General features: G+C 40.6%; 1 protein-coding gene across 1 annotated transcript in view; it reads left to right on the top strand.

The window, feature by feature from the left end:
• LOC124596503 overlaps nucleotides 1-26122 on the top strand; it is a 174087-nt gene extending 147965 nt beyond the window's left edge. Inside the window, exons 7-8 of the mRNA XM_047135661.1 lie at nucleotides 18312-18514; nucleotides 23323-26122. Of these exons, the coding sequence (XP_046991617.1) occupies nucleotides 18312-18514; nucleotides 23323-23610 (491 nt within the window). The 3' untranslated portion in view covers nucleotides 23611-26122. The remainder of the gene's footprint in view (nucleotides 1-18311; nucleotides 18515-23322) is intronic.
• Nucleotides 26123-26617: the final 495 nt, after the last annotated feature.

The following is a 26617-nucleotide window of genomic DNA, read 5'->3' on the forward strand; positions in this document are numbered from 1 at the left end:
TACATTTGACAGGAAACTTAGCTGGTCTCCACATGTGTCATATTTGGCCGCCCGTTGTACCCGTTCTTTAAATGTCCTCCGTGTTCTCAGTGGTCTGTCGTGGGGAGCGGATCGAACCGTCCTACTTCGTCTATATTGGTCGATCGTCCGCTCCAAGCTGGATTATGGGAGCTTCGTATACTCCTCTGCACGGCCATCCATCTTACGCCGCCTCAACTCCATACAACATCGGGGTTTGTGACTTGCGATCGGAGCATTTTATACCAGTCCCGTAGAGAGTCTTCATGCTGATGCTGGCGAATTGCCACTCACCTACCGGCGCGATATACTGCTTTGTCGGTATGCCTGTCGGCTACTGTCAATGCCCGACCATCCGTCTTATCGTTCCTTTTTTGACGACTCTCTTGACCGTCAATACGGGTTGTATGTCTCTGCCCTGCTACCCCCTGGCGTTCGCTTTCGTCGCCTCCTTCAACACCTTAATTTTTCACTCCCTGCAACCTTTCGAGTGGGCGAGAGCCGCACGCCACCTTGGCTCCAGGCTCAGGTCCGCGTTCACCTCGACCTCAGCTCGCTCCCAAAAGAGGTCACCCCCGGTTTGGTCTACCACTCCCGTTTTTTGGAACTTCGTTCGAAGTTCATCGACATGACTTTCATTTATACAGATGGCTCTAAGACCAATGACGGGGTCGGGTGTTCCTTTATTGTCGAGGCACAAAGTTTCAAATACCGGCTCCATAGCCATTGTTCGGTCTTCACAGCTGAGCTCTTTGCCCTCTACCAGGCTGTTCTTTACATCTGCCGCCACCGACATTCTGCTTATGTCATCTGCTCAGATTCCCTGAGCGCCATCCAGAGCCTCAGTGATCCGTACCCGGTTCACCCTTTCGTACACCGGATCCAACGCTCTCTTCAGCAGCTGGTGGATGTCGGTTCTCCAGTTAGCTTTATGTGGGTTCCGGGCCATGTCGGTATCCCTGGGAACGAAGCTGCAGATGCCGCGGCCAAGGCTGCGGTCCTCCAGCCTCGAACAGCTTCTTGTTGCGTCCCTTCGTCCTGATTTTAGCAGGGTGATTTGTCGGCGCATCTTATCTCTGTGGCATGCCGACTGGGCTGCACTTACCGACAACAAGCTTCGGGCCTTAAAACCTCTTCCCGTGGCTTGGACGTCCTCCTCACGCCCTTCTCGGCGGGAGGAGGTCGTTTTAGCCCGGTTAAGAATTGGACACTGCCGATTCAGCCATCGCCATCTGCTGACGGCTGCGCCGGCGCCGTTCTGCCCATGTGGGCACTTGCTGACGGTTAGACACATTTTAATGTCCTGTCCAGATCTTAACACACTGCGCCTCGATCTTAACCTGCCAAGTACTTTCGATGCCATTTTAGCGGATGACCCACGAGCAGCTGCTCGTGTTCTTCGTTTTATCAATTTGACAAACCTCGCTAAGGACATTTGATGATGCTGTTTTTTAATCCTATGCCTGTCAGTCTGTCTTTTATCGTGTTTTCCCTTTTAGTTGTTGTGGTCAACTTGTGCCTTGCGGTGCATTCTTAGAGTAGTCAGGGCGCTAATGACCATTGAAGTTGTGCGCCCTAAAACCACAAAAAAAAAAATACTCCTCCCCAAACTCCCAAGCTGTGCCACTGTTTGGTGAGTTTTGGGCTCAGATACATCCACATTCGTACTCCACAAATCACAGTATGATGCATATGCAAGGGTACCTTGTACCACTGCTAATCATTCCCTCTCCTTTACCATTCAAAAATGAAGTGAGCGAAAACTGGCTGTCCGTATGCTATGCTGGTGTTTTTTTTTTTTTTTTGTTTTTTGTTTTCCTCTCCCCCCCCCCCCCCCCCCCTTCATGTCTGTGCAGTCTCTAAACAAGATTTATATTTATATTAGTACTCATAGAATTTTTCTGCAGTCTGTCACAAAACTTTCTCAATGTTTCACAAAAAGATTGTCTTCCCTCCAGGGACCTGTGTTAGACTTCACAGTGTGTCTGCACAACTTGCATGTTGATCAAACCTACTGATGACAAATCTACCAGCACACCCTTGAATTGCTTCAAAGTTCATTTAATCTCACCTGGTAGGGATGTCAAACACTCGAGCAACACTCAGGAATGGGTCGCACAGGTGTTCTGCAAGCACTCTCCTTTAAAGATAAGCTACACGTTCCTGAAAGTCTCCCAGTAAACCTGAGCTGGTCTCACTAGCTCACACTCTTTAGTGCCACTTTGCAATATTACACCTATTTCTTTTATTTGTGTGGTTCTATCAAGCAGTACCCCATATTGTGCGCGAACATTAAAGAATTGTTTTTCTTACTTACCTCCACTAACTTTCATTTTTCTTCACATTTAGAGCAAAATGCCATTTATTACAAAGAAATAAAAATTCTGTGCAAGTCATCCCATATCCTCCTAAAGTCTTTCAGCAATGAGAGTGCTCTATACGGTCGAGCATTGTGAGCAAACAATTGCAGATTGCTGCTATTACTTTCCGCAGATCGTTTATGTATATAGAGAACAAGACCATTCCTATCCGACACCCTCATCTTTGAAGATCCCTTGCTATTCAGGACAAGAAACTGGGTTCTGTTAGTTGCCAGAGCCTTCGAGCCACTCAGTTATTCGAGAATCTGTCCTGTATGCTTTGAGGTTTGTTAACAGTCGCCAGTGTGGCACTGTCACACTTTCTGAAAATCTAGGAAGACAGAATCTATCGCCCTTCCCCCTCCGTTTCAATGATGTCCTGTGAGAGAAAGGGTGAGTTGAGTTGCACAGAAGTGGTACTTTCTGAACCTGTGCTGATCTGTCGACAGAAGCTTTTGTCAAAAGAAAATTTATTATATTCAGAATTAGAATAAACTCAAGAACTCTACGGCAATCCAACATTAATGTAAGAGATAGTAATAGAGAGAGATTCAGAAACAGTAGATGGAATCTATTAATAAAATGTTCTCGGGTTTCAAGCCGCATCAAGTAGTTTACTGCTCACGAGCTTTCGGCGGAGATCTGCTGTGCCACTGCCATTGTCAAATTGATGATACGTGTGGTTGTCATTGCCATGCTTATATTGCCACGCCCTCGCACGTGACGTCACTGGTGCTCAGTCCCGCACCATATGTGGTAATGTTTTTGCTGCGCGACTGTCGGGCCCGCTTCAACTCCCTCAAAACTAGATTCTGTGCTGTACTCAGCTGCAATCCACCATCTCTATTGAAGGTGGTGTCAGAAATTCTAATCTCTATGGCCTTGTTTATTACACTATCCCAGAAGCCATTAGTCCGTTTAATAATAGACGTCGCATCGAATGCAATTCGATGTCAGTTTTCCATAGCATGTTCTGCTACAGCTTACTTTTCAGGATAGCGCAGACAGTAACACCTTTCACGCTCTATGCAGCGCTGTTCAATAGTGCGAACAGTCTGGCTGACATAGAACTGCCCACATCCCACACAGTATCTTGTAAATTTCTGGCTTTCTGAGGCCTACATCATCTTTAACAGATTTCATTAGTTGCTGGATCTTTGCTAGGGGCCTGAAGATTGTGTCTATTTTATGCCTCTTCAGGAGCTGACTAATCTTCCTGTTGTCAAACCACAAAATGGTAAGAATGCAACCTGCTTGGTGTCTTCTTCAGAGGTCTTCTTCCTTTGAGACTTGGATGACACTGCTTGTGAGATCTGTTTGTAGTTGTGACTGTTTTCCTTAAAAACTTTGCGTAAGTGGCTCAATTCTCTCGGCAAGTTTTTCAGCATCTGAGACAGTTTCAGCTCGATGTACTAAGGTCCTCAGAACTGTCTGTTTCTGTGCTGGGTGATGGAAGCTGGTGGCATTCAGATACCGATCCGTGTGGGTGGGCTTGCAGTAAACGCTATGAACTAGACCCATCGGGTTTACGATGGACAAGCACGTCGAAGAACGGCAGGGAACCCTCCTTATCTACTTCCATTGTGAAGTTGATGTGGTCGTGGATGTTGTTGAGGTGCTCCAGGAACTCTTCTAACTTTTCTTGTCCATATGGCCAAATAACGAAGGTATCGTCGATGTAGTGGTAAAAACAGCTCAGCTTTGCAGCAGCTGTGTCAAGGCGATGTCTTCTAAATGCTCCATAAAGAGGTCTACTACTACTGGAGCTAATGGACTTCCCATCACCATGCCGTCAGTTTGGTTAAAATATTCTCCATCATGCAAGCATTTTGAAGACATTGAAGTAAACGACAGAAATCGGCGGGAAGAAGCAATATTAGAGAACGCACTCATCACTGTCAAATGACTGGGCCGCAATGCGACTTCGATCCCACCGTACCCTGTGCCGTGCCGATGACGCAGACACTTCTGGCGCAGCCGGGACGTGAATTGCAATCTACCACCTAAGCCTCAGGGTGCCAGGGGCATACCACCACACCTTGTGCCCGGGATCATGACACAGCTCACAGCCCGATGTCCCCATAGCTGTTGCTGCCAGCCACAATCACTGCGGCCAGGAAACAGGGAAAGCACGGCAGCAGAACACTTGATCAGCAGACAGAGGCTGTCACCTCTGAGGAGGTACCATCGTACTCTCTTCTTGTAATCGAGCCTTGGTAAAGTAGTTAAGATAGACCACCTTAGAGTCCCAGAATTCTCTCTCTGCTGAGAATCCAAGCACACACTAAGCTATCGGATCCATCCTGTTATATTAGACAGTGGATGGTAATATTGCAGGTGCAGTCTTTCACCCTAATTATATACACTGGAGTTATGTGCTTTTTTCCTGTCACCTGGGACTTTGTCTGAGCAACAGATTTGTCATAAAAGTGATAAAAGTGGTCAGTGCTGAAGAATATTGTCTGGAAAACCAAATTTTGATTCCATCTGAACATGGCGACTTAACTGTTAGCAACTTGTTCAGCTGTTCTAGTGGACCAGGGATTTAAATTTCTGTGTCCTGTGTAGAGGAGTTTGAACGATGATCGAGAAACAGTATATCTGTGCAGTCCTCAGGGGTGAAGGATATTTCAAACGCAAAATTTAAAACTTCAGCTTCCTTTAGTTGTTTTCTGTTGCTACGCCATATTGAATGGAAGCCATTAAACTGCTTAGCAATTTTAGATAGAACCAGAATTTTCTAAGATTTTCAGCAGTGTCTTTCACTATTGTATGCTTCACGCTTTCTTTTTGTAGATGTGTGAAATTTTAACTTTTGCTTCTAGGCATTTCTGAGGTATTTTTTTAGCTCAGGGTGCAACAGTGTGTTTTTTACATTTTCCAAATTTTGTTATTATGTAGTTCTAGGTCTCCTCTGTTCTTAATCCACTTAATCAGCACACATGTCAAATTTAGTCAGTCAGTTTAAACTTTGTCCTTAATTCCATTACGTCCATTCATTGTCTGAGTGGGAACAGCAGCTGTTATTTTCCCAAGTGTGTACATCTCTACTGTATCACTTAATGATGGTGTCCTGTTCGTTAAAATTTTTGGATCTCTGGCTGGGACTACTGAGGCATGCCACCATCAGGAGAAACAAAACTTGGTATTCTATGCATCACAAAACAGTGTGTTAGATCTCGTAACTGGATAACTAGGTTAGAGAATTTACAAAGGGAAATGGACAGATTGAAGTAAAGTATAGTAGAAATTAGTGAAGTGTGGTGACAGAAAGAATGAGACTTAAGATAGGTGTGTGCAGGTATACAAACACGAGATCAAATAGCGGTAACGCAAAAGTAGGTTTGGTAATGCATAATATATAAGGCAGTCAAATGAAAATGAAAATGAGACACATGGAAAGAAAGGTAAGTAAACTGTTCATTATTTCAGTAGTAATCACCAGAACTGTTAATGTTTATCCCACTGAGAGACAAGATGCTCAGTGCCCTCGTGGAATAATGTTTGCAGTTGCCTACAGAACCAAGATTGTACAGAGATGTGCATCTCTTTGTCTGAAGAAAACTGATGGTCACAAATATCTTTCTTCAGGCCTTGAAGGATATAGAAATCACACAGGAAGAGATTGAGATGGTATGGGGGATGTGTGAGGGCTTCCCAGTAAAACTTTTACAGTGGAGTCAAAACAACCTCGGCAACGTGTGCATAGGCATTGTCCTGCGAGAGAATGATGCTGTCTGTCCATATTCTTGGGTGTTTGGACTTGATTGTGAACTTCAGTTATTCCAAAGTGCCCATGTACTGCTGTGCATTTTGTGGTTTTGTGTTCTAGAATGTCAATGGGCAGCTGGTCTTTGCAGTCAAAGAAAAAAGGTCATGTGACTTTCTAGGAGCTGATGTTACACAGCTTTGGATTTTTTGGTGGGGGTGAATCAGTGTGCTTCCATTGTTGCCTCTGACACTTGCTATCAGGCTAAAAATGACACCGTCTTGTTCTGTGTCTGCAGTAAAAAATTGCACTACACCTTACTTTTCCTCGTCGCCAGCCTATATAGTGAAGTTGGATGCACGTGACTTGCTGACATTGTGTTGAGCAGATCTAACAAATGGCACAATAGTGAATTTTGAAGCCATTCCTTTCAAATTCCCAGTAGAGGGCACTTGTACATGTGCACCTACCTGCATTACTGACATCTGCACTTTGTTTGTTATATATCATCTCGTTTTAATGTGATTGCATCTTATAGTAATGTGGGTAAGCTGCTATGAACAGTGTAGTGAAGGCATTATAGTAGTCAAGAGAGACAAAACTAACACCCATCACAGTAGTGAAAGTTTATACGCCAACTTGTTTCACAAATAAGAAATTTGGAACAGTCTGTGATGAAATTAAAGAATCTTGTTTCCGAAAAACAATTAGTGTGTGAAAGAGAAACCACTAAAATTGGGTCCATACTATAGATTTCGGAGGAGGAGAGAAAGAGTAGCAGTCAAACAATGAATAGTTTGTGGGAAAGGGAGAAAAGTGGTGGTCAAGATGCCTCGGGTAACCTAAAGTTCCACACAGTACGCAGTTGGCAATTTGGGATGACAAAAAAGGAAATTATTCAGATAACTTAATTGTGATGGGGTATTGGAATTCTGTAGCAGGAAACAGAATAAAACGAAAAATTGTAGGATAACATGGATTGGGGAAAAGGAGTGGAATAGGAAACTACCTTATACAATTTAGATTGATGGAAGAAGACTGTAAATGGGGAAGAAACCTTAAGACATCGGAAGATTTCAGATAGGGTACATAATAGTAAGACAGATTTCAAAATGAAACTAGATTAGAGAGTGGGACACTAAAAGTTGGAAATGTCTTGTGGTATTTGGGCTGTAAAAGAATTGATGGCAAAATGTTAACAAATGTCTTCTGAAGAGATTTGTCAGGAGTGTACCTATGTACGTAAATGAAATGCAGACACTAAGCAGTTCACATTAGAAGAGAAATGTGGTGCTACAGAGTAGATGGTTAGATTAACAGATGAGGAGGCACTGAATCAAACTGAGGAAAAAAGAAATGTATGGCACAACTTGAATGAAAGAAGGGACTGGTTGTAAGACACACCCTGAGGCCTCAAGGAGTACCATAAGTGCAACTGCAATTGAGGAGCATCTGTTGAGAGGCCAGACAAATGTGCAGTTCCTGAAGAGAGGCATTTTCAGGAGTCATAAGGACACGATCGATCGATCTGATGTCGTAACATCAGCCAACTTGGCCCTACCGAGTGAGGTGGTGCAGTGGTTAGCACACTGGACTCGCATTCTGGAGGACGACGGTTCAATCCCGCATCTGGTCGTCCTGATTAAGGTTTTCCGTGATTTCCCTAAATCGCTTCAGACAAATGCCAGGATGGTTCCTTCGAAAGGGCACAGCCGAATTCCTTCCTCATCCTTCCCTTATCCGATGAGACCGATGACCTCGCAGTTTGGTCTCTTTTCCCCAAATAACCCAACATGGCCTTGCTGTGCCGGTACTGCAGCACATGCAGCTATACTATTTGATTAAATGATGATGGCATCTGCACGGGTAAAATATTCTGGAGGTAAAATAGTTCCCCATTCGGATATCTGCACAGAGCCTACTCGGGGAAAATGTCGTCATTGGGACAAATAAAACTGAAATTCTACTCTCGCTGTGTAATGCTAGGTACGTTAAGCAGGCAGGTAGGCCAGAAAATTAAAAAACGGAAATATATAGTTTGAAGTTAGATATAAGGGTGGAGGGATTACTGAAGTTCAGTGGCAGGAGGAACAATACTTTGTCACGTCACTAATCCTACCTGTTACGAAATAATCCTTGGCAGTTGTGCAGTTTCACTGGATCACCACCTGAAAATGGTATTGTAGGATTTATCCTTAAAATGAATAGTCAGAAGCTGCTTTTGGCAGTTCAAAATTGGAAGTTTACCAATCCTTAATTGTGTCCTTAACATCCTAATGGCAATGAGTGTCTCACAGTAGAGTAGTTACTATGGACATACCCAGAGCTTAACCCATTAGCATACAATGTTGTGAGAGAGATGTACCTTGCCAACCTGGCCAAACATCAACTAGACATATCAGAGACGTAGTACATTTACCGCGCCAAACAAGCGCATATCGTATGAGAGATGTCGTCGGTCAGCCCGCACCAAATGTAAACAGAACATCTGACACGTTGCGGAGCAGATAGAGTGCACAAGGCATACATGAAGTGTTCTTCGCCGCATTCGGTCCTGCCGACATCACAAAAATACCTTCACAATGTTCCCGATGTGTAGCAAATGTGTTCACGAGGAAAGGGAGATATATATCTGGTGGCATAGCCAACAATGATTTTACAGGATATTCTGACAGCAGCAGTGACAGTGGTAGTGACATTTTACCTCCTGTACGAAAACAGTGTGAGCGGCTGCTGATCGAAGATGATACTGACAGAGGAGAGCAAACCTACCAGCAACAATGACTCGTGGACGTGGCAAAAGAAAGACAATGAACCAACAATCTGGACATATACGGAAAATCCTGGAATAAAGGAAGCAGCTTTACAGCACGTGAGTACAAGCATAAGAGAATTCGACGTTTTCTATGTAATATTTAATAGTACATTTTGGGAAATCATCGTAACTTAGACGAATAGATATGCACAATACATACTCAACAATGAACAGAAGAGACAAAAAATAGACCAAAAATGGTCAATCAGCTGTAATGAAATAAATATACATTGCGCTGTGTATAATCGTGGCTGAAGTAAGGAAACCATCAATTCAGATGTACTGGTCTAGGATGGCCGTTATAGAAACGTCAATATTTAGGAAGTCGATGCCATTCAGGAGATTTCTGCACATAAGTAGATTTCTGCATCTAGCGAATAACAGTTAGCCAACAACACAGTTAAGCTGTACAAACTAAGGCCAGTCATAGATATGTTCAGTCAGAAATTTAAGGAAGTGTACACAGTGCAAGAGAATATTGTCATTGATGAATCATTAATGAAATTTAAGGGGTGCTTATCCTGCAAACAACTTAACCCATCTAAAGGAGCGAGGTTTTGTATTAAAATTTATAAATTGTGTGAGTCAAGTTCAGGATACTGCTATGATTTTAAGATATACATGTGATGCTAATGGTAGTGCCTCTGAAAGTGTAGTTCTAGTACTATCACAGTCGGTATTACACAAAGGGCATACTTTATATTTAGATAACTGGTTTTCTTCGTGGAAGCTTTTCAAAACTCTCCTCTCCAATAAAACTAATGTGATTGGAACAGTGTGCTCAAACAGAAAAAATATGCCCACATACTTCCTGAAGACAAAATTAAAGAAGGTAGAATATACAATGAGGAGTTGTAATGGAATATTGGCACTAAAATGGAAAGATAAACGAGACGTTTACATTCTTTCCACAAGACATTCAACAGCAGAAATGATTGCCACAGACACATCTCTCCGCAATGCGCCGTGGAAACCGAAATGTGTCGCTGAATACAATAGAGGCACAATTGGAATTGATCGCCAAGATCAGATGCTCGCATGCTTCCCTGTGATGAGAAAATGTATGAAAGGATACCGCAAGATATTCTTTTACCTATTTGATGTTGCTTTATTTAACACGTACATTTTGTGTTACAAAATACATCGTGGCAAATGACAGAGCTACGCAGAATATAGGATTCACATTGCAGAATCACTGTTGAAAACTACACCTTTACTGGAATGTAATCGGAAGGGACGATTAGCATCCAGCGATATACCACAAAGACTGCACATGCAACATTGGGCACATTTTCCCAAACACATTGATCCAACACCATCAAAAGTAGATCCTGCGAGAGCTTGTGTAGTGTGCAAAAAGCATAAGCGACGCAGCGAAACATGGGAATGCAAAAAGTGCAGGATTGCATTACATGTACCAGATTGTTTTGAACGATATCATAAACCGAAGACTATTAAATTCGCGTACACGTCATTGTGAAGACGTTGCGTTTGAAAATATGTTTGCCAACGTACTAACGTAACAGGTCCCAGAATGTTTTGAGCAAAATATTATACAGTCTTAGATCATAACATTGTTGTGAATATTATATTAAGATGTATTTCATCAATGTATGTTTGCTTATAAAGGGAAATAAAATGTTTGTGAATATATTGTTGCATTTCAGACAAAGAATGTTTAGTTTCCAATGGGCAACTAATGGTCATTATTTATGATACCTGTAGAAATGTCACGTTACTGGCATCTCACACACGTACTTACAAATCCCGAGGGAGTCTGCACGACTTCGGACACCACCATACATAGTGCCTTAGCCTGTGTAAGCGCTGGGAGTCGTAAGGCGCTTCCGTACCTTGCAGCCCCTTACGGCTCATGCTAACGGAACTTAAATCGTAAGGCAAATGGTTAATAGTGCTTGTCTTGCCAGAAAAGAAGAGCACACTGTACAGATGAAGTGATAAATAGTTGCTTCACATGCACATTTGTAAATACAAGACATGACAATTAGTATAACCACCAACATTCCTTATACACATTTTAATAAATACAACTGCTCTTGTCTATAAGGTATACCTACTTAGTCTTGAGGAGATGATGCCTCAGCTGCTTAGTTTTATGTTTTATTCCTGAAGAGGGCTTTCACCACTCTAAGAGCAGGCCACTTAAAACTTATCGGCCCATTGAGGGGTCAGCAGAAGACTGTCGCCTCCCCTGCCCAGACTGGGCTGCGGTCGTCTGGGCTCAGTGGCCCAGCCCAGCCGTCAACCTGCCTGCTCTTCCACTCTTCTCCCCACACTCTCACAAGTTCTTTGACTTGTTCATCTTGTGTCTATCTGTGCTGCTCTTGTCCAGTCCATGTTCATAGCCTTTCTGAGTGTGATACCTCTGGCAAGTGGCAGGGGGTGGGTGATGTATGTACCCTCATTGCAATCTGTTTTCGGGGACTTCCTGCTGCTCCTTGGATATGGCATCTCACCGGCCCCTCTTCTTATAACCCCCCCCCCCCCCCCCCCTATCTAACATTTTGCCCTTTGCTAGACCTCGGGGTTTTCTTCCCCTAGGTTTTGCACGGTGTCTCCTCTCCTCCTCTTGTCTCCTCCTCTTGTCTCCTCCTCCTTCGTCATTGGTAGTGGTTGTGGTTTGTTTGGTTCTCTCTTCTCTCTTCTTGCTTCTTTACGCACTCGGCAAATCCTCAGGGTCGTATGTTTGAGGAAGTGGGGAAACGGAACATGTTATGATCTTTTCGAAATCGTGATACACAACAAGACATTAAGAACTTCCAATTTATAGCTTTCGTTAGAGTATGGCAGGAAACGGAAAAGAAAGTGTCACTGTGTTGGTAAAAGTGAAAACATTGATGTGAAATTGTAGTTTCTTCAGTTGGTCGTCTACTGAAATGAGAGACAACACATGAATTGTCTTTTTATGTAACTGTAGTTTGTTGAGGTCCTGATTTGGCTAAAAACAGTCACATTCACTCGGAACTCGATCATAATTAGTGTGTGTGTGTGTGTGTGTGTGTGTGTGTGTGTGTTTTATTTTCAACTTACAATTCTGTTCCAGCTACACGTAACCCAAGACTGTTGTTATGTTGCTATGCAACCATACAATCAAATCTAATTCCCGAAATCTGTCTTTTTCTCTCGTGAATTGATTGTCTTTCGTAACAGTTAATAAAAAGTCAGTTCAGAATCGTATGCTTTCTCAAAACAACTTCCGATGTAATTATTATTGGTAATAATTCTTTGTTTTAAGTGAAGTCCACAATGATGCTGTAGCGCGATCCCTTGTAACATATATCGCGCCTCGCTGATAAAGTCCGCAAGATGTGACCTTTATTTGGACAGCTAGCTTATTCCTTTTTGTTTCTCTCTCTCTCTTCCTTTTACCACTCAAAGGACTCAATTATCTAATTAATTAATTAATTAGAATTGCCCTCTACACAATCAGTTAGGACTAAAACACGAAATTCACTTATCGTGCAGCAGAGTAACTTGATAGTGCTAACACCTGTCTTTATCAAAGAACAAATATACTTCTTCATTGTCAAGTCTATGTCAAATCACTATTATATCACTGTGAATACGATATAATAGTCACACGATTTTTACTCATATCTTACATTAATATTGGGGTACATACATTTAGATACATATTTTTAAAAAAAATTTCGATTCAGCATGACGTCGCGCATTAACACTTGCTGTTACTCTACCAACCCAACATGACACTACGCTTTTCTGGGAATCGAAACTTCGCTGTTAAATTACTTTTGGAGCATTTCTTTCTTTTACCACGATTGACACGTTATGTAAGGTTACAATGGTAAGCCATCTCTGATGTACAATCATGTAGACCTATATTTTCAAGGAAAACGGGACTGATTACCTTGTAGTTTGGTCCCTTTAATCATCCAGCCAGTCAGTCTTGATGAAACAAATCTAAATTTTGTCACTAATGTGCCCTGAAGCTAAATTGAACAACGGCGGAGACAAGATCAGCTCTGTATGCTACTGATAACAAGCCTGGGTGGAAGCTAAAGTAAAATAACCTGAAATGGTGCGAGCTTTGACCTAATGTGAAGATACTGTTCAACTTCTTTAATTTGTAATAGTTCATAAATTCCGCAGGTAAGAATTTCTGTATTTCACTGGCAAACATTATTATTATTATTATTATTATTATTATTATTATTATTATTATTATTTCTTTCTTGTCTCAGACGTTATGTCTGGTTAAAAATGGAAGGTGACGCGGACCTTGATCAAGCGTGACTTCCTTTTAACTGTACGGTATATGTTACATTGCTTTTAGGAACTTTCGGGTAATTGGACAAGTGTCAATAATTACAGATTTCTGTAGTTGTATATATAAGTTTGGATGTAGCTGTATTGCATTGATGCACTGGTGGATATTGTGTGGTATGACTCCTGTAGTTGATAGTATAATTGGTATGATGTCAAATTTATCCTGATGCCACATGTCCTTGACTTCCTCAGCCAGTTGGATGTATTTTTCAATTTTTTCTCCTGTTTCCTTTTGTATATTTGTTGTATTGGGTATGGATATTTCGATTAGTTGTGTTAATTTCTTCTTTTTATTGGTGAGTATGATGTCAGGTTTGTTATGTGGTGTTGTTTTATCTGTTATAATGGTTCTGTTCCAGTATAATATGTATTCATCGTTCTCCAGTACATTTTGTGGTGCATACTTGTATGTGGGAACATGTTGTTTTGTAAGTTTATGTTGTAAGGCAAGCTGTTGATGTATTATTTTTGCTACATTGTCATGTCTTCTGGGGTATTCTGTGTTTGCTAGTATTGTACCTCCACTTGTGATGTGATCTACTGTTTCTATTTGTTGTTTGCAAAGTCTGCATTTATCTGTTGTGGTATTGGGATCTTTAATAATATGCTTGCTGTAATATCTGGTGTTTATTGTTTGATCCTGTGTTACAATCATGAATCCTTCCATCTCACTGTATATATTGCCTTTTCTTAGCCATGTGTTGGATGCATCTTGATCGATGTGTGGCTGTGTTAGATGATACGGGTGCTTGCCATGTAGTGTTTTCTTTTTCCGATTTACTTTCTTCATCTGTTGGTGTTATGTGATCTAAAGGGTTGTAGAAGTGGTTATGAAATAGCAGTGGTGTAGCCGATGTATTTGTATGAGTGATTGCTTTGTGTATTTTGCTAGTTTCTGCTCGTTCTATAAAGAATTTTCTTAAATTGTCTACCTGTCCACAATGTAGGTTTTTTATGTCGATAAATCCCCTTCCTCCTTCCTTTCTGCTTAATGTGAATCTTTCAGTTGCTGAATGTATGTGATGTATTATATATTTGTGGCATTGTGATCGTGTAAGTGTATTGAGTGCTTCTAGGTCTGTGTTACTTCATTTCACTACTCCAAATGAGTAGGTCAATATTGGTACAGCATAAGTATTTATAGCTTTGGTCTTGTTTCTTGCTGTCCATTCTGTTTTCAGTATTTTTGTTAGTCTTGTCTATATTTTTCTTTTAGTTCTCCTTTAATATTTGTATTATCTATTCCTATTTTTTGTCTGTATCCTAGATATTTATAGGCATCTGTTTTTTCCATCGCTTCTGTGCAGTCGCTGTGGTTATCCAATATGTAATCTTCTTGTTTAGTGTGTTTTCCCTTGACTATGCTATTTTTCTTACATTTGTCCGTTCCAAAAGCCACATTTATATCATTGCTGAATACTTCTGTTATCTTTAGTAATTGGTTGAGTTGTTGATTTGTTGCTGCCAGTAGTTTTAGATCATCCATGTATAGCAGATGTGTGATTTTGTGTGGGTATGTTCCAGTAATATTGTATCCATAATTTGTATTATTTAGCATGTTGGATAGTGGGTTCAGAGCAAGGCAGAACCAGAAAGGACTTAATGAGTCTCCTTGGTATATTCCACGCTTAATCTGTATTGTCTGTGATGTGATATTATTTGAATTTGTTTGGATATTAAGTGTGGTTTTCCAATTTTTCATTACTATGTTTAGGAACTGTATCAGTTTAGGATCTACTTTGTATATTTCCAATATCTGTAGTAACCATGAGTGGGGTACACTATCAAAAGCTTTTTGGTAATCAATGTGTGCATAGTGTAGCGACCTTTGTTTAGTTTTAGCTTGATATGTCACCTCTGCATCTATTATCAGTTGCTCTTTACATCCTCGTGCTCCTTTGCAACAGCCTTTTCGTCCTTCATTTATAATTTTGTTCTGTGTTGTATGTGTCATTAATTTCTGTGTAATGACTGAAGTTAATATTTTGTATATTGTTGGTAGTCATGTTATGGGGCGATATTTAGCTGGGTTTGCTGTGTCTGCTTGATCTTTAGGTTTCAGGTAAGTTATTCCATGTGTAAGTGTATCAGGGACTGTGTATGGGTCTGCAATGTAACTGTTAAATAATTTAGTTAGATGTGAATGTGTTGAGGTGAATTTATTTAGCCAGAAATTTGCTATTTTATCTTTTCCAGGGGCTTTCCAATTGTGCGTAGAATTAATTTCTCGGGTGACTTCATGTTGCAAAATTATCACTTCAGGCATTTGTGGTATTGTATGTGTCTGTTTCTGCTTGTATCCACTGTGCATGTCTGTTATGGTGTACCGGATTTGACCATATGTTGCTCCAGAAGTGTTCCATGTCTGTGGATTGTCTATTTTAATGTGTGTCTTATCTGTTGTCTGGTAAAATTTATTTTGGTTTGTATTGAATGTTTGGTTTTGTTTCCTTCTGTTTTCACTTCTTTTGTATCTTCTAAGTCGTTTGGCCAATGGTTGTAATTCCTGTTTCTTTTCATCTAATTGCTCTATCGCTTCTTGTTGAGAGATTTTATGTAACCTTTTTCGTTTTTTGTCTGATATTTCATTTCTTATAAATTGTGTTAGCTGTCCGATGTCTTTTCTCAGTTTTTCTATTCTGATCTGTAGCCTGTGTTGCCATGCTGATTTTATGGGTTTCTTCTGTGTGTTGGTTGGTTCTGATCTCCATGGGCTTTATTATTAGTATTATTTGTTTATATATTATTTCTCATGAGCAGCGTCTATTAGAATATGCAGTACTAAATTGTGCTTAAGCAGTTGGGACTCTCGGGTTTATGACCATGAGATCCATATTGTGTATTGAAATGTAGTTATTAATAATTTGGTAATTTTAATCAGGCATTCCTGCTCATCAATATGAGGGTCAGCTGGTTAAAGAAAATCGGGCAATCAAAAGTATACCAACAGATCCCAGAAATTTACAGCAATTTAGCTCTAATTGGCATGTATGAAATTTAACTTTCGATTGCCACCATTCCTGATAAAACCAATGGTCTCCTCATTGAAACGAGGCCAACAACTGAAGTGATTATAGTAACTTTTTGTAGGGATTTGTTTCTACAAACGTGATAATTTGTATAACATTTGATTAATGTAGGAACTCTAACATCGCAATTTTGAAAAGAAAATTGGCAAACATTTTGTATAGACCTAAATATGTGAAATAGGACTGCCTACAAAACACCATTACGGGAGTCGACCTGCTTTTTCACGGCTTCTCATCAGGTGAGTGAAGGGTTATAAATAAAAAATCAAACAGGGCTAATGCAGGATTAGGTCTAACAATGGATAAGAAAACAAGAATGTGGGTAAGCTGCTATGAACAGCACAGTGAACACATTGTCACAGCCAAGATGGGCACAAAGCGAACACCCACCACAATAATACAAATTTATATACCAACTATCTCTGCAGATTCAAGATAAGTATGAGATAAGACATTACGTAATAGTTGACAGAGATGAAAATTTGTGATGGAGTGGAATTTGGTAGTAGAAATAGGAAGAAAAAGAAAAATACTAGGTTTATGTGAGCTGGGGAGAAAGGAATGAAGTAGGAATCCACCTGGTAAAATTGTACAGAGAGCTTAATTTAATCATTGCTAACACTTGGTTTAAGAATCGTGAGAAAGAGATCTGGAGTCATGGGAATGTTCCAGATTGATTATGTAATGGTGAGATGGGGATTTCGGAACCAGATCCGCAACTATAATACATTTTAAGGGGCACAATTTGAGGTTATCAGTAGCAGATTTAAACTGAAGAAATTCCAAAAATCTAAGATATTAAGGAGATATGGGGCCTGGATAAACAGAAAGAATCGGAGGCTGTTGAGAGTTTCAGTGGGAGCATTAGGCCGACAATTGACAGGAATGGGAGAAAAGAATACAGTAGATGATGAACAGGCAGCCACAAGAGATGAAACAGTGAACTTAGCAGAGGATAAAATAGCTAAAAAGATAAGGCCTATTAGATATCACTTGATATCACAAGAGATACTGAATCTAATTGATGAAATTGGAAAATATAAAAGTACTTCAAGTGAAGCAGCTGAAAAGGGAATACAAACATCTAAAAAATGGCATTCACAGGAAGTGCAAAATAGCAAATCGAGAATGGCTAGGAGGCAAGTATAAGAATATAGAATCATACACCACAAGGTGGGGAAAAAGGGAAAGCTGAAAGGTGGAAGGAGTACAAGGGATATGAACCTGAAGGCAGTATTATAGAAAGGGAAGAGGATGTAGAAGATGAGATGGGAGATATGAGACTCCAAAAAGAATTGACAGAGCACCAAAAGATATAAGCCACACCAAGGCTCCTGGAGTAGAGAACATTCTGTCAGAACTGCTGATTTCTGAGGTCGAGAAATCTGTCAATGTCAAATATGAATTCAAATGTTACAAAGTCTTCCTGAATGTATTTGTCTGGAATGCAAGCGTGTACCCAAGTGAAACATGGTCAGCAAGCAGTTCAAACAAGAAAATAGCTTTTGAAATGGGAAGGTGCAGAATAATGCTGAAGATTAGATGGGGAGGTCATGTGGCCAATGCGGTGTTACTGATTAAAGTTGAGGAGAAAATAAATTTCTGGCATAATTTGACTAAAAGAAAGGATTCGTTGAGACGACACATTCTAAAGAGCTGACATTTTTTGCACCTTGTGCTGATCGTCTGTGACATCATCCTGGATTCACACCCCTTTTTTTGGGGCGGAAGGGGGGGGGGGGGGGGAGGAGGGGGGGCAGAATAAGTGAAGCCATCATATTCAAAGACTGCTTATTAGGTGTCTGCTTCCACAGTTCCTGTGTGTGTGCACATGTGTGTTTTACTGATGTAGGCTGTGGCCGAAAGCTGTTAATTGTGCTTGTCTACTACGTGACATATCTCTTTTTATGTTTAGTAATCTTCCTTTTCCTACATTGTTGATATTTCTACCAGGAGTTTTCACTGTTTAACTTAAGACACCATTAGATTCACTATTACGGGTGACTAGTTTAGTTTCATGTATTGCTATAGTGCTGTTATTGCTGATAATTGAGGTCTTTTGTTATTTTTAGAATCACATTCGATGCTGTACGGACTGTTTGTGTTCGTAATTGCGGTTTTCGTTGTAATTTACGTCATCACAATATTCTGTGCTGGGATTTTTGGTAGAAACTTCAGTGTCGGGAATAAGCACATCTCACTCGGAATGAAAGGCAGCGCTGAACCGCACACTGAGAGGATGCCGGCAGTACTGGAACCTGCTGCACAAAATCAGGTACGGCATAAAAGCTTTTTCTTCCACCTCCCTACCATTTGAGGTAGGTCAAATTGAGAAATTCTTGTTTATTAATAAGTAAAGCAACTTATTTCCTGCAGAAGAAATATGGGGGTGTACATAAAGTCCGGGAACAGTTTAGATTATTTATTGCACAAGAACCAAACATTGTACAGATATCATACGTATGTCATTTTGAGGAGAAACCCCGTAAGCTTTTTTTTTTCCTCCCTCCCCCATAGTGTAGTTTGGTAATTTGCCGATAGTCGGCGCTAGTCACAAACGCATTGAGTTCAGGTGCGGAGTGAGCTTTCTGTGTGTTGGAGTTTGACAAAAACAATTGTGCTACAGCTGTTAAAGGGATGTGTAGAACAAAGTCCGGTACAGAGCCACCAACAAGGAAGGCCATTTACTGCCTCTACCACGTGATGTAGCAGAGCTCCGGGAGAGAATACGGGAAGTGTCCGGGAGAGAATACGGGAAGTGACTGCCACAGTCGACGATACCATGTTGGGACGAGTATGGCAAGAATTCGATTATTGTATTGACATTTGCCAGGTCACTCACGGTTCGCATATCGAATGTTTGTAAAAAAAAAAAGCTTTGAATTTCTGTTCAGAATGCGATATGTGTGACACCTGTACAATGTTTAGTTCTTGTCCAATAAATAATCGAAAGTGTTCCCGAACTTTATGTACACCGTGTATATACTTTGCATTTTCCAGTGCTTTAATACTAGTGTTAAATCTGACCTGGTGCAAATTTTATCAATGTCGGAGCAAAGTATTTATAAACAAGAGAAATATTTATGTGAAAAAGTAAACAATCAATTAAGTGTTAAAGTTGAGTGTCTCCCTCATACCTCGACAGAAGCCTTTCTGCTAAAATGCAGCTCTCCACTTCGACGTTGTGTACCACACGAGGAGAGCTGAGTGGGTGGCAGCTTATTTCTAACAGAAATACTCCACATGACAAAAGCAGTGAAGCACCATCTCTGGTGTAGATTCGTTCACCAATTTGGTTGGGAAAGTCATCAGAAAGTCATCGTATCCTCTCCTGAGGTGAGGTGGTTGACAACTGTCATAACTGGTCCTAGATATCCTGAATACTGGTGCACAGGTGCAGCTAACACCTGAGCTGCTCCCAGGCATGTTCTACCAGGGACAGGTGTGGTGATCTCACTAGCTGTGAGGATAACACAGTTTGTGGAGGTGCGTGCTGTGTGTGGGTGTGCTTAGTCCTGTCGAAAAATGGCATCACAATACTGTCACGTCGGAGGTAACACGTGAGGACGTGGTACGTACTTGATGTATCTTTGTGCTGTCAGAGTTCCCTTAATCACTACAAACTGTGATCTAAAATCGTACCAGATTGCCCCCTTCACGATGAGGAGTAACACTATTATACCTCTCAGAAACATTGGAAGAATGTTACCTTTCACCAGGTGGTGGTGGTGGTGGTGGTTACATTAAAGAATAGGATGATTTCAGGTGGGTATACATAGGCGATGACACATATCAGTACACGTCCGAAAACTGATTTGAGTGGCTCGAGGAAAAGCAAAAGTGATACGGAACTAAATTTGAGTGAAAGTGAATTGTTTAAGGTAGTGCAGTTGTAGTGTATTATGAAGTATTAATATTTAACAGAATGCCAAAACGTAGTTCTTGCCAGTGGTAAACTGACAAAAGAAGGAAACAAAGTGCAGAAAAGAAGTGAAAAAGATGAGGGGGAAGTGTGTTTATCTTCACAATAGAAGAAAATGAACAAATTCAGACAAAACTTAACAGATGAACAAGGAGATTAAATCAGAGAAGAAGCAGTTTTAGAGATACTGCTGAAAAAACAAGGTTACAAAGTGAACTCGGCTGTTACAGTAAATGAAATTCGTCAACTATTTCTGACAGCAATAAATACTCCACCACCTGGAGTGTTCCAGGTTGGCTTGAGCTGTGTGATGGTTTGTTATACTTCCTCACTCACCAAACACCAAAATAAGTTGCCACCTGAACACTCACGTTACATACAGTGAATTTTGCTTACTGAATACTCAGTCCCCATTAAGTATCTTTAATTGGGGTCCAGATTGTCTGTGCCCTGAATCAGTGTGCCTTCTTCCTTCGTCTTGGTTCACAGGCTGCAGATAAAGCTGCTGAAAATTCTTCTCATTCTTTCACTCTACTACTTAAATAAGAAGATATATGCAATTCACTGTCATTATCTTCAAAATTACAACTCCGTACATGATAAATGATCACAGCTACCAACTTGTATACTGTCTCCCTATACTACATACATAACACATCTGATATTCACCGGCCGGAGTGGCTGTGCGGTTCTAGGCGCTATGGTCGCAGGTTCGAATCCTGTCTCAGCCGTGGATGTGTGTGATGTCCTTAGGTTAGTTAGGTTTAACTAGTTCTAAGTTCTAGGGGACTGATGACCTCTGAAGTTGAGTCCCATAGTGCTCAGAGCCAGATTTGGTATTCAAGTTGATAATTAACAATTACACTACATTTATTATCTTTGACATTTTATATTATTAGATTTCACGGAGCTCCTTGCTCCACACTGCCCCCTCCATGGAACTCCTATTTCCAACTCGCCAGGCAGGGTCATCTGACTGCTATCCACTTCAGTACAGTAACTGAATCATTAGCTGTGGTATCAGCACCTGTGATTTAAGACACCTCCGAACAGTGGGATGCTAATCACTTATCGACTACTGTCAGGAAAATTTACGCACGATACCTCTCATTCGAGAATTAGGATGTATCACTACACACCCACTGCATTTAATCTATCCTTTCCAAACACAGTTAGATACTTTTTAAAAATTTTGGCTGAATTTATTGCTAGCTGTAGCTCACTTTCCATACCTGGAATGACTTGAGATTCAGTGCTTTCTATTACCACTAGGAATTCTGGTTCTTTTCCAACACAGCTATGACAGTTTACAGTTACAATATTGATACCTACCCACTTCCCGTGTTTCCCCTGCACCCTTAGAAACTGAAGCTCTTCCTGCACTTTTGTGAGATCTTCTATCCTAAAAACTACCTAATCCCCTCCATTCAGCCCCTTCTACCCACTTCCTGCACGTAGTGGACTCCCGACGTATTCGGTTGAACCCGGAAACCCGCGACCCTACGATGCGAGTCGAGGAATCTGCCGCCTACGCGGTCGAAGAACTACCCGAGCCTCCAATTCGGACCCTTCGCTCGACACTCTAGGGGAGGACCACGGTCCGTTCTGTTCGCGGTGCTACAAATAGTGAGCTTCGTCACCATCTGGGAAGCAAAACTGGCAGTCTTTAATACTTCAGCTATCCGCCCGAAACTAGAATCGCTTCCTATCTAAAGCGATACGTTATGTTAGTACCGACACGAGACACCACCTGCAGTTAGCTACACCCCGTGCTCTTCACGGCATCTGGAATGACTCCTTCCCCTCCTTCATCGACGTATCCCTAAGAGGGCCTCATTTCGTGCCTAACATCAGAGTTTCCAACTACCAGTAATACCACCCTCTGCGACTTTGTCCGGCTCGGGGACTTCAAATGCAGACGGCGTGTGAACCTGCTGGTCAGACGAACCGGGGAGGCCCTCCGGTTGGGTCACTCGGAAAGTCATTCACTGCTAGCCGTACCTCGGAAAGACCTCCCGTTCGTCCACGGGTGAGGGATCGCGGATCTCTGCGTCTGCCACCCCCCCCCCCCCCCCCCCCACACACACACACACACAGAGATGACTATTCGTTGGCAACAGTCTCGAACTGTGTGACTGAAGCCGACACTGTGAAGGGTCACCAGCTCAGCTCTCATCTGAACACAGCAGTCACACTTCCTACCTGTAGTAAAGACAGTCTGATAAATACAGACATGCACAAAGTATAGGAGTTGAAGCTAAAGAAAAGTGGTGAAATATAAGGTAAGTTACATTTGATGAGAAGCTGTGTCAACTCTGCTGCAGGTACGAGAGCTACCTCTCGACCGACACACCTGTGGGACAGCTCTGATGCTACTTCCGTGCTTAGACATTTCTGTGTGTATTCTCTCTGCAGGGAACTCTTCAGTCAAATTACAGAGCTGGTCTGATATTCCGTAGATTGACATTTTGTTCCTTAGACGACAGTGTGATCTGTGAAGAATCCCTTCAGGAAGTTGAAGAATGGGGCATCCACCTGAGCATCTCTCTTGTGGGTAGATGGAATGAGATTGGTTTTAAAAGGCTGTTGTTGGCGGAAACTGAGAGATTCCTGTGCAAAATATTTTTGGTTGTCCAGAAAGATGTTAATGTGCAAGCACAAAACCTGTTATGAAAGTCTAAAACAAAATCCCATTACCAATGTAGTCCTGTAATTGTATGCATCTTGCCTTTGTTGAGCGATTTCAGTTGTTTTGCTGTCGTGTCTATTGAAAGCTCTCATTTTGGTGTTTGTGATGATTGAAAGGAGGAACCGAATAGCTGTTTGAAAGTGCATATCCCAATAGTATATGATCCTTTAAGGGGACAGAAATTGAATTTTACTCTTGTATGGTATGTCCTCAATTTTGTTATCAGCTGAAAGTTGTTCAGTAAGTGCATTTGCATTATAACAGCAAATCAAGAAAAGGAACAGGGAATTTCAGTGCTTGCATTTTATATCATAACTACTCTTATTTCACTATGCATTGTTGAGCACTCTACATATTCATCATCACATCATTTGCAAAAGAAGAAATTTCAAACAAATTGCTGCTGATACTAATAAAAAACTAATTCTGCATTTTTATATTTTAGTTCATGATTATTCTATTCTTGTTGCAGGTGGTTGGAAAACCAAATACTGAAATAGCAGTCATTAACCGTGGACATTCTCCTCAACCAGTGATACAGATAATTCATAATTATCCCATTAAACATGTTGATGAGCCTGTTGTTGGAATTGATTGTCAAATTAAGCAAGCTGCTTCTGAGAAAAACATAAACAATAGTGAACTGAAATCGGTAGATTCTGTGGAAGAAGCTCACAAAATTTCTGAGATAACACTAGGCAGTTCTAGTATAAAAGGTGAAACCTCAAAGACATGCGAGTCACAAGACAAAGAGAAGTAGTAAATTTTGTATAAAAATTTAAGTCTACCGTCCTGTATGTGTGGCTGTATTGTTACCCAAATGGTGTAGATCACCCTAAAACAGTCCAAAAGTGCCTCCACAAAAGCCACTGTCAACAGGGTGTTGCATTTCAGGCTAAAATTTCCGATACTTCAGAGTTGAAAGAACTTTCTGAAATGCATCAAATTGCGTTGGCCGACATTGTTATTGGTTCATGTCCGAAGCCTTTCAGTTTTAATTGTGGAGTTGAGGCATATCTTTGTGCTATGTAAGTTTTATAAGAAGTTTTTCACTAAATGAATCTGAGAAATTGTTGTATGCAATTTAACACAGAGTGCTAAAATTATTATTATTATAAGAAAGGTGTATTCACATTAGTACTTATTAACAAAATTGGAGGAAAGTCTGTCTGACGAGATACTTTTATTCCATAAATAAATGCATTGTCATCTATTATATCAGTTACAATTAAGCTTTTTAATGTTTTCTTTCATATTTATAAAATAAATTCAACTGCAATGTTTGAAATTTTTTACTTATCATATAGAAAGTTGTGTATTTTGTGTTCTTAATAGTATTGGAATCAGGTGCATTTCTTAATGATGTCACTTACGCCATTTGGTGTGCTCTTGGTGATTGTTAATCGTGGAAAATTTTTTACTATAAGCAGCTGTGATAATGGACACTGGAATGCAACAAATCGGATTAATATATAACACAGTCAGATGGTAGTATGTAAGTTTGTTATAACTTTTTAATTTGTTTACATGTATTTTTATTCACCTCACATGAAACTGTCTTGCATCAGAGGAGGAAACTAAGTGAGACAGGATTGCTGGCCAGTCCTTGCCTGTAGTAGATGAGATGTATAGTAAGAGGGCCACACTGTCTAGCTTTCAGAAGTTGTTAGTTCCTTTGTAAAACACTAGTAAAGCACATGACAAAGGTAAGATCTCATTTCATATAAACACTGGCACTTCTCTCCCCTGTGTTTTTCATTTCATATTGAACTGATTTACTCATATTGCTTCCTGCAATCGGGGCATATTTCACTATGGAGAAATGAGCTAAATATGTTGAGTAACTCTTTCTCAAAGTGTGAAGAAATCAAATGATACATTCATGACGTATATTAATAATAATGGGTAACATGTATAAAAGTTCAAGATGACTTTCTCTGGTATTCACTGTTATTAGATTTGTACGAAGTTTTTCCAGAAGTGTTTCTGTACACATATTATTAAACACTGATTCCTTGCAATGGCTTATGTCCGAGGACACTGAACAATGATGTAAATTCATTGTAAGGCTATTGTGGTTTATCTCCTGCACTAGTAGCTCGTCCAAGTGAAATGAGCTCAGTTGTTTCACAGATTTAGAGGCCCAGCTACATGCCAGTACAAAAAGGAAATTTCTAAATTCAATCTGGTAGAGAAAAATGGTCCAAAGATGTGAAACTTCCTCCAATAATGCGAGGATTTGCTTTGTGTCTGCTCTGAAATGTGCACTAGGTACGGAGATTAACATTCTGTAGCTCTCTGAATCTTCAGAGCAAACAAAAACAACAAATCAAAATGCACTCTTTACTATAAACCTATAAACTGCATATACTGATGGTTTTCCCCATCTTTCTTGTTTTACACCAAGTAAATCTTATTTGCATTGTGATTGCACATCTTCCTGTAGTAAAAAAGTGCTTTAATTTCCAAGGGCTCATTATAATAAAATCCACTTCCTACTGGCTTATTAGTCTTGTCTGACAAGTAATGATTTTTTTTTTTCAGTGTTTACCATCATAGGCCCTCCCATACCCTCATGTTACTGCTGGCCCTATTTTAACAGACCATGCTCTCAGTATTCTTGCCTCCCCCGGCCAGTTAGACTGTTCCACTTCTTATTTCATTCTGTCTTCTCTCTACTGCTGCCCGGTTATATTATATCCTAAAGCAGGGAAAAATAAATGTGGGCAGGCAACCAACCATCTACAAATAAATGTATTCCACACAGGGGCATTTGGACTAACTTTCACTCCTTTCAGTGAACACACACACACACACACACACACACACACACACAAATGTGGATATGCAATCTTTTTAAATGTACCATCCACGAGCCACCTCCAGCCAGGAGAATGGTTTTGTTTGTTTCCACTTATCTCGTTACAATAATCTTCCATACTTCAGAGAGATGACTGCTGAAACTCACCCTGCTCTGTAGGGGAAATGTTACTAAAATATTTGATTCCTGTTGTTTTCTCTGTGTGTTCGAGGCATGTTTTTCGGGTGCCTTAGCACCCAAAAACAAACCAGTTTATAAAAAATGTTAAGTGTTTAAACAATAAAAATTTTTCATTTGGCACATTGATTGTGACTTTTTGCTTTTATTGCAAATACTATGACAAAATATTGTTACAAATTAATGTATAAATTGTAAATAACTGAAATTGCATCACCGATTTGAAATGTATGCCTTTTGTGTTATTTTTTGTACAATAAATTTGTTTACATTACTCTGACCTCGTTTCATTTACGGCATGTCATTCTCAGTGAATCTTTTTATACTTGCCTGTGATTGGAAGGCATCCAGATTTGAAAAGATATGGCTCAGAAATTGGTATTTGGCAATGTTACAGAGAATACAACTGTGTTCAGTGTCACAAAGTGTGAAGTGTTCAATAATTGGATACTACCAGTGTGCCTGCTCCATTACTTCCGGAAATCTAGAAATGTACATCTATGTACGCACTCTACAAGCAACCGTACAGTGCGTGGTGGAGAGTATCTTGTTCCAATACTCGCCATTTCCTTCCTGAGTTCCACTCACAAGTAGTGAGGGAAAAATGACTATCTATACACCTTCGTATGAGCCCTAATTTCTCATATCTTATCTTTGTGGTCCTTACCCGAAATGTATGTTGCTGGCATTACAATCATTCTGCACTAAACTTTCTCAGTAGTGTCCCTCAAAAAGAATGTTGTATGCCCCCCCCCCCTCCAGGTTCCGT

Source organism: Schistocerca americana, chromosome 2 (genome assembly GCF_021461395.2).
Source record: "Schistocerca americana isolate TAMUIC-IGC-003095 chromosome 2, iqSchAmer2.1, whole genome shotgun sequence".
Classification (NCBI taxonomy): Eukaryota; Metazoa; Arthropoda; class Insecta; order Orthoptera; family Acrididae; genus Schistocerca; species Schistocerca americana.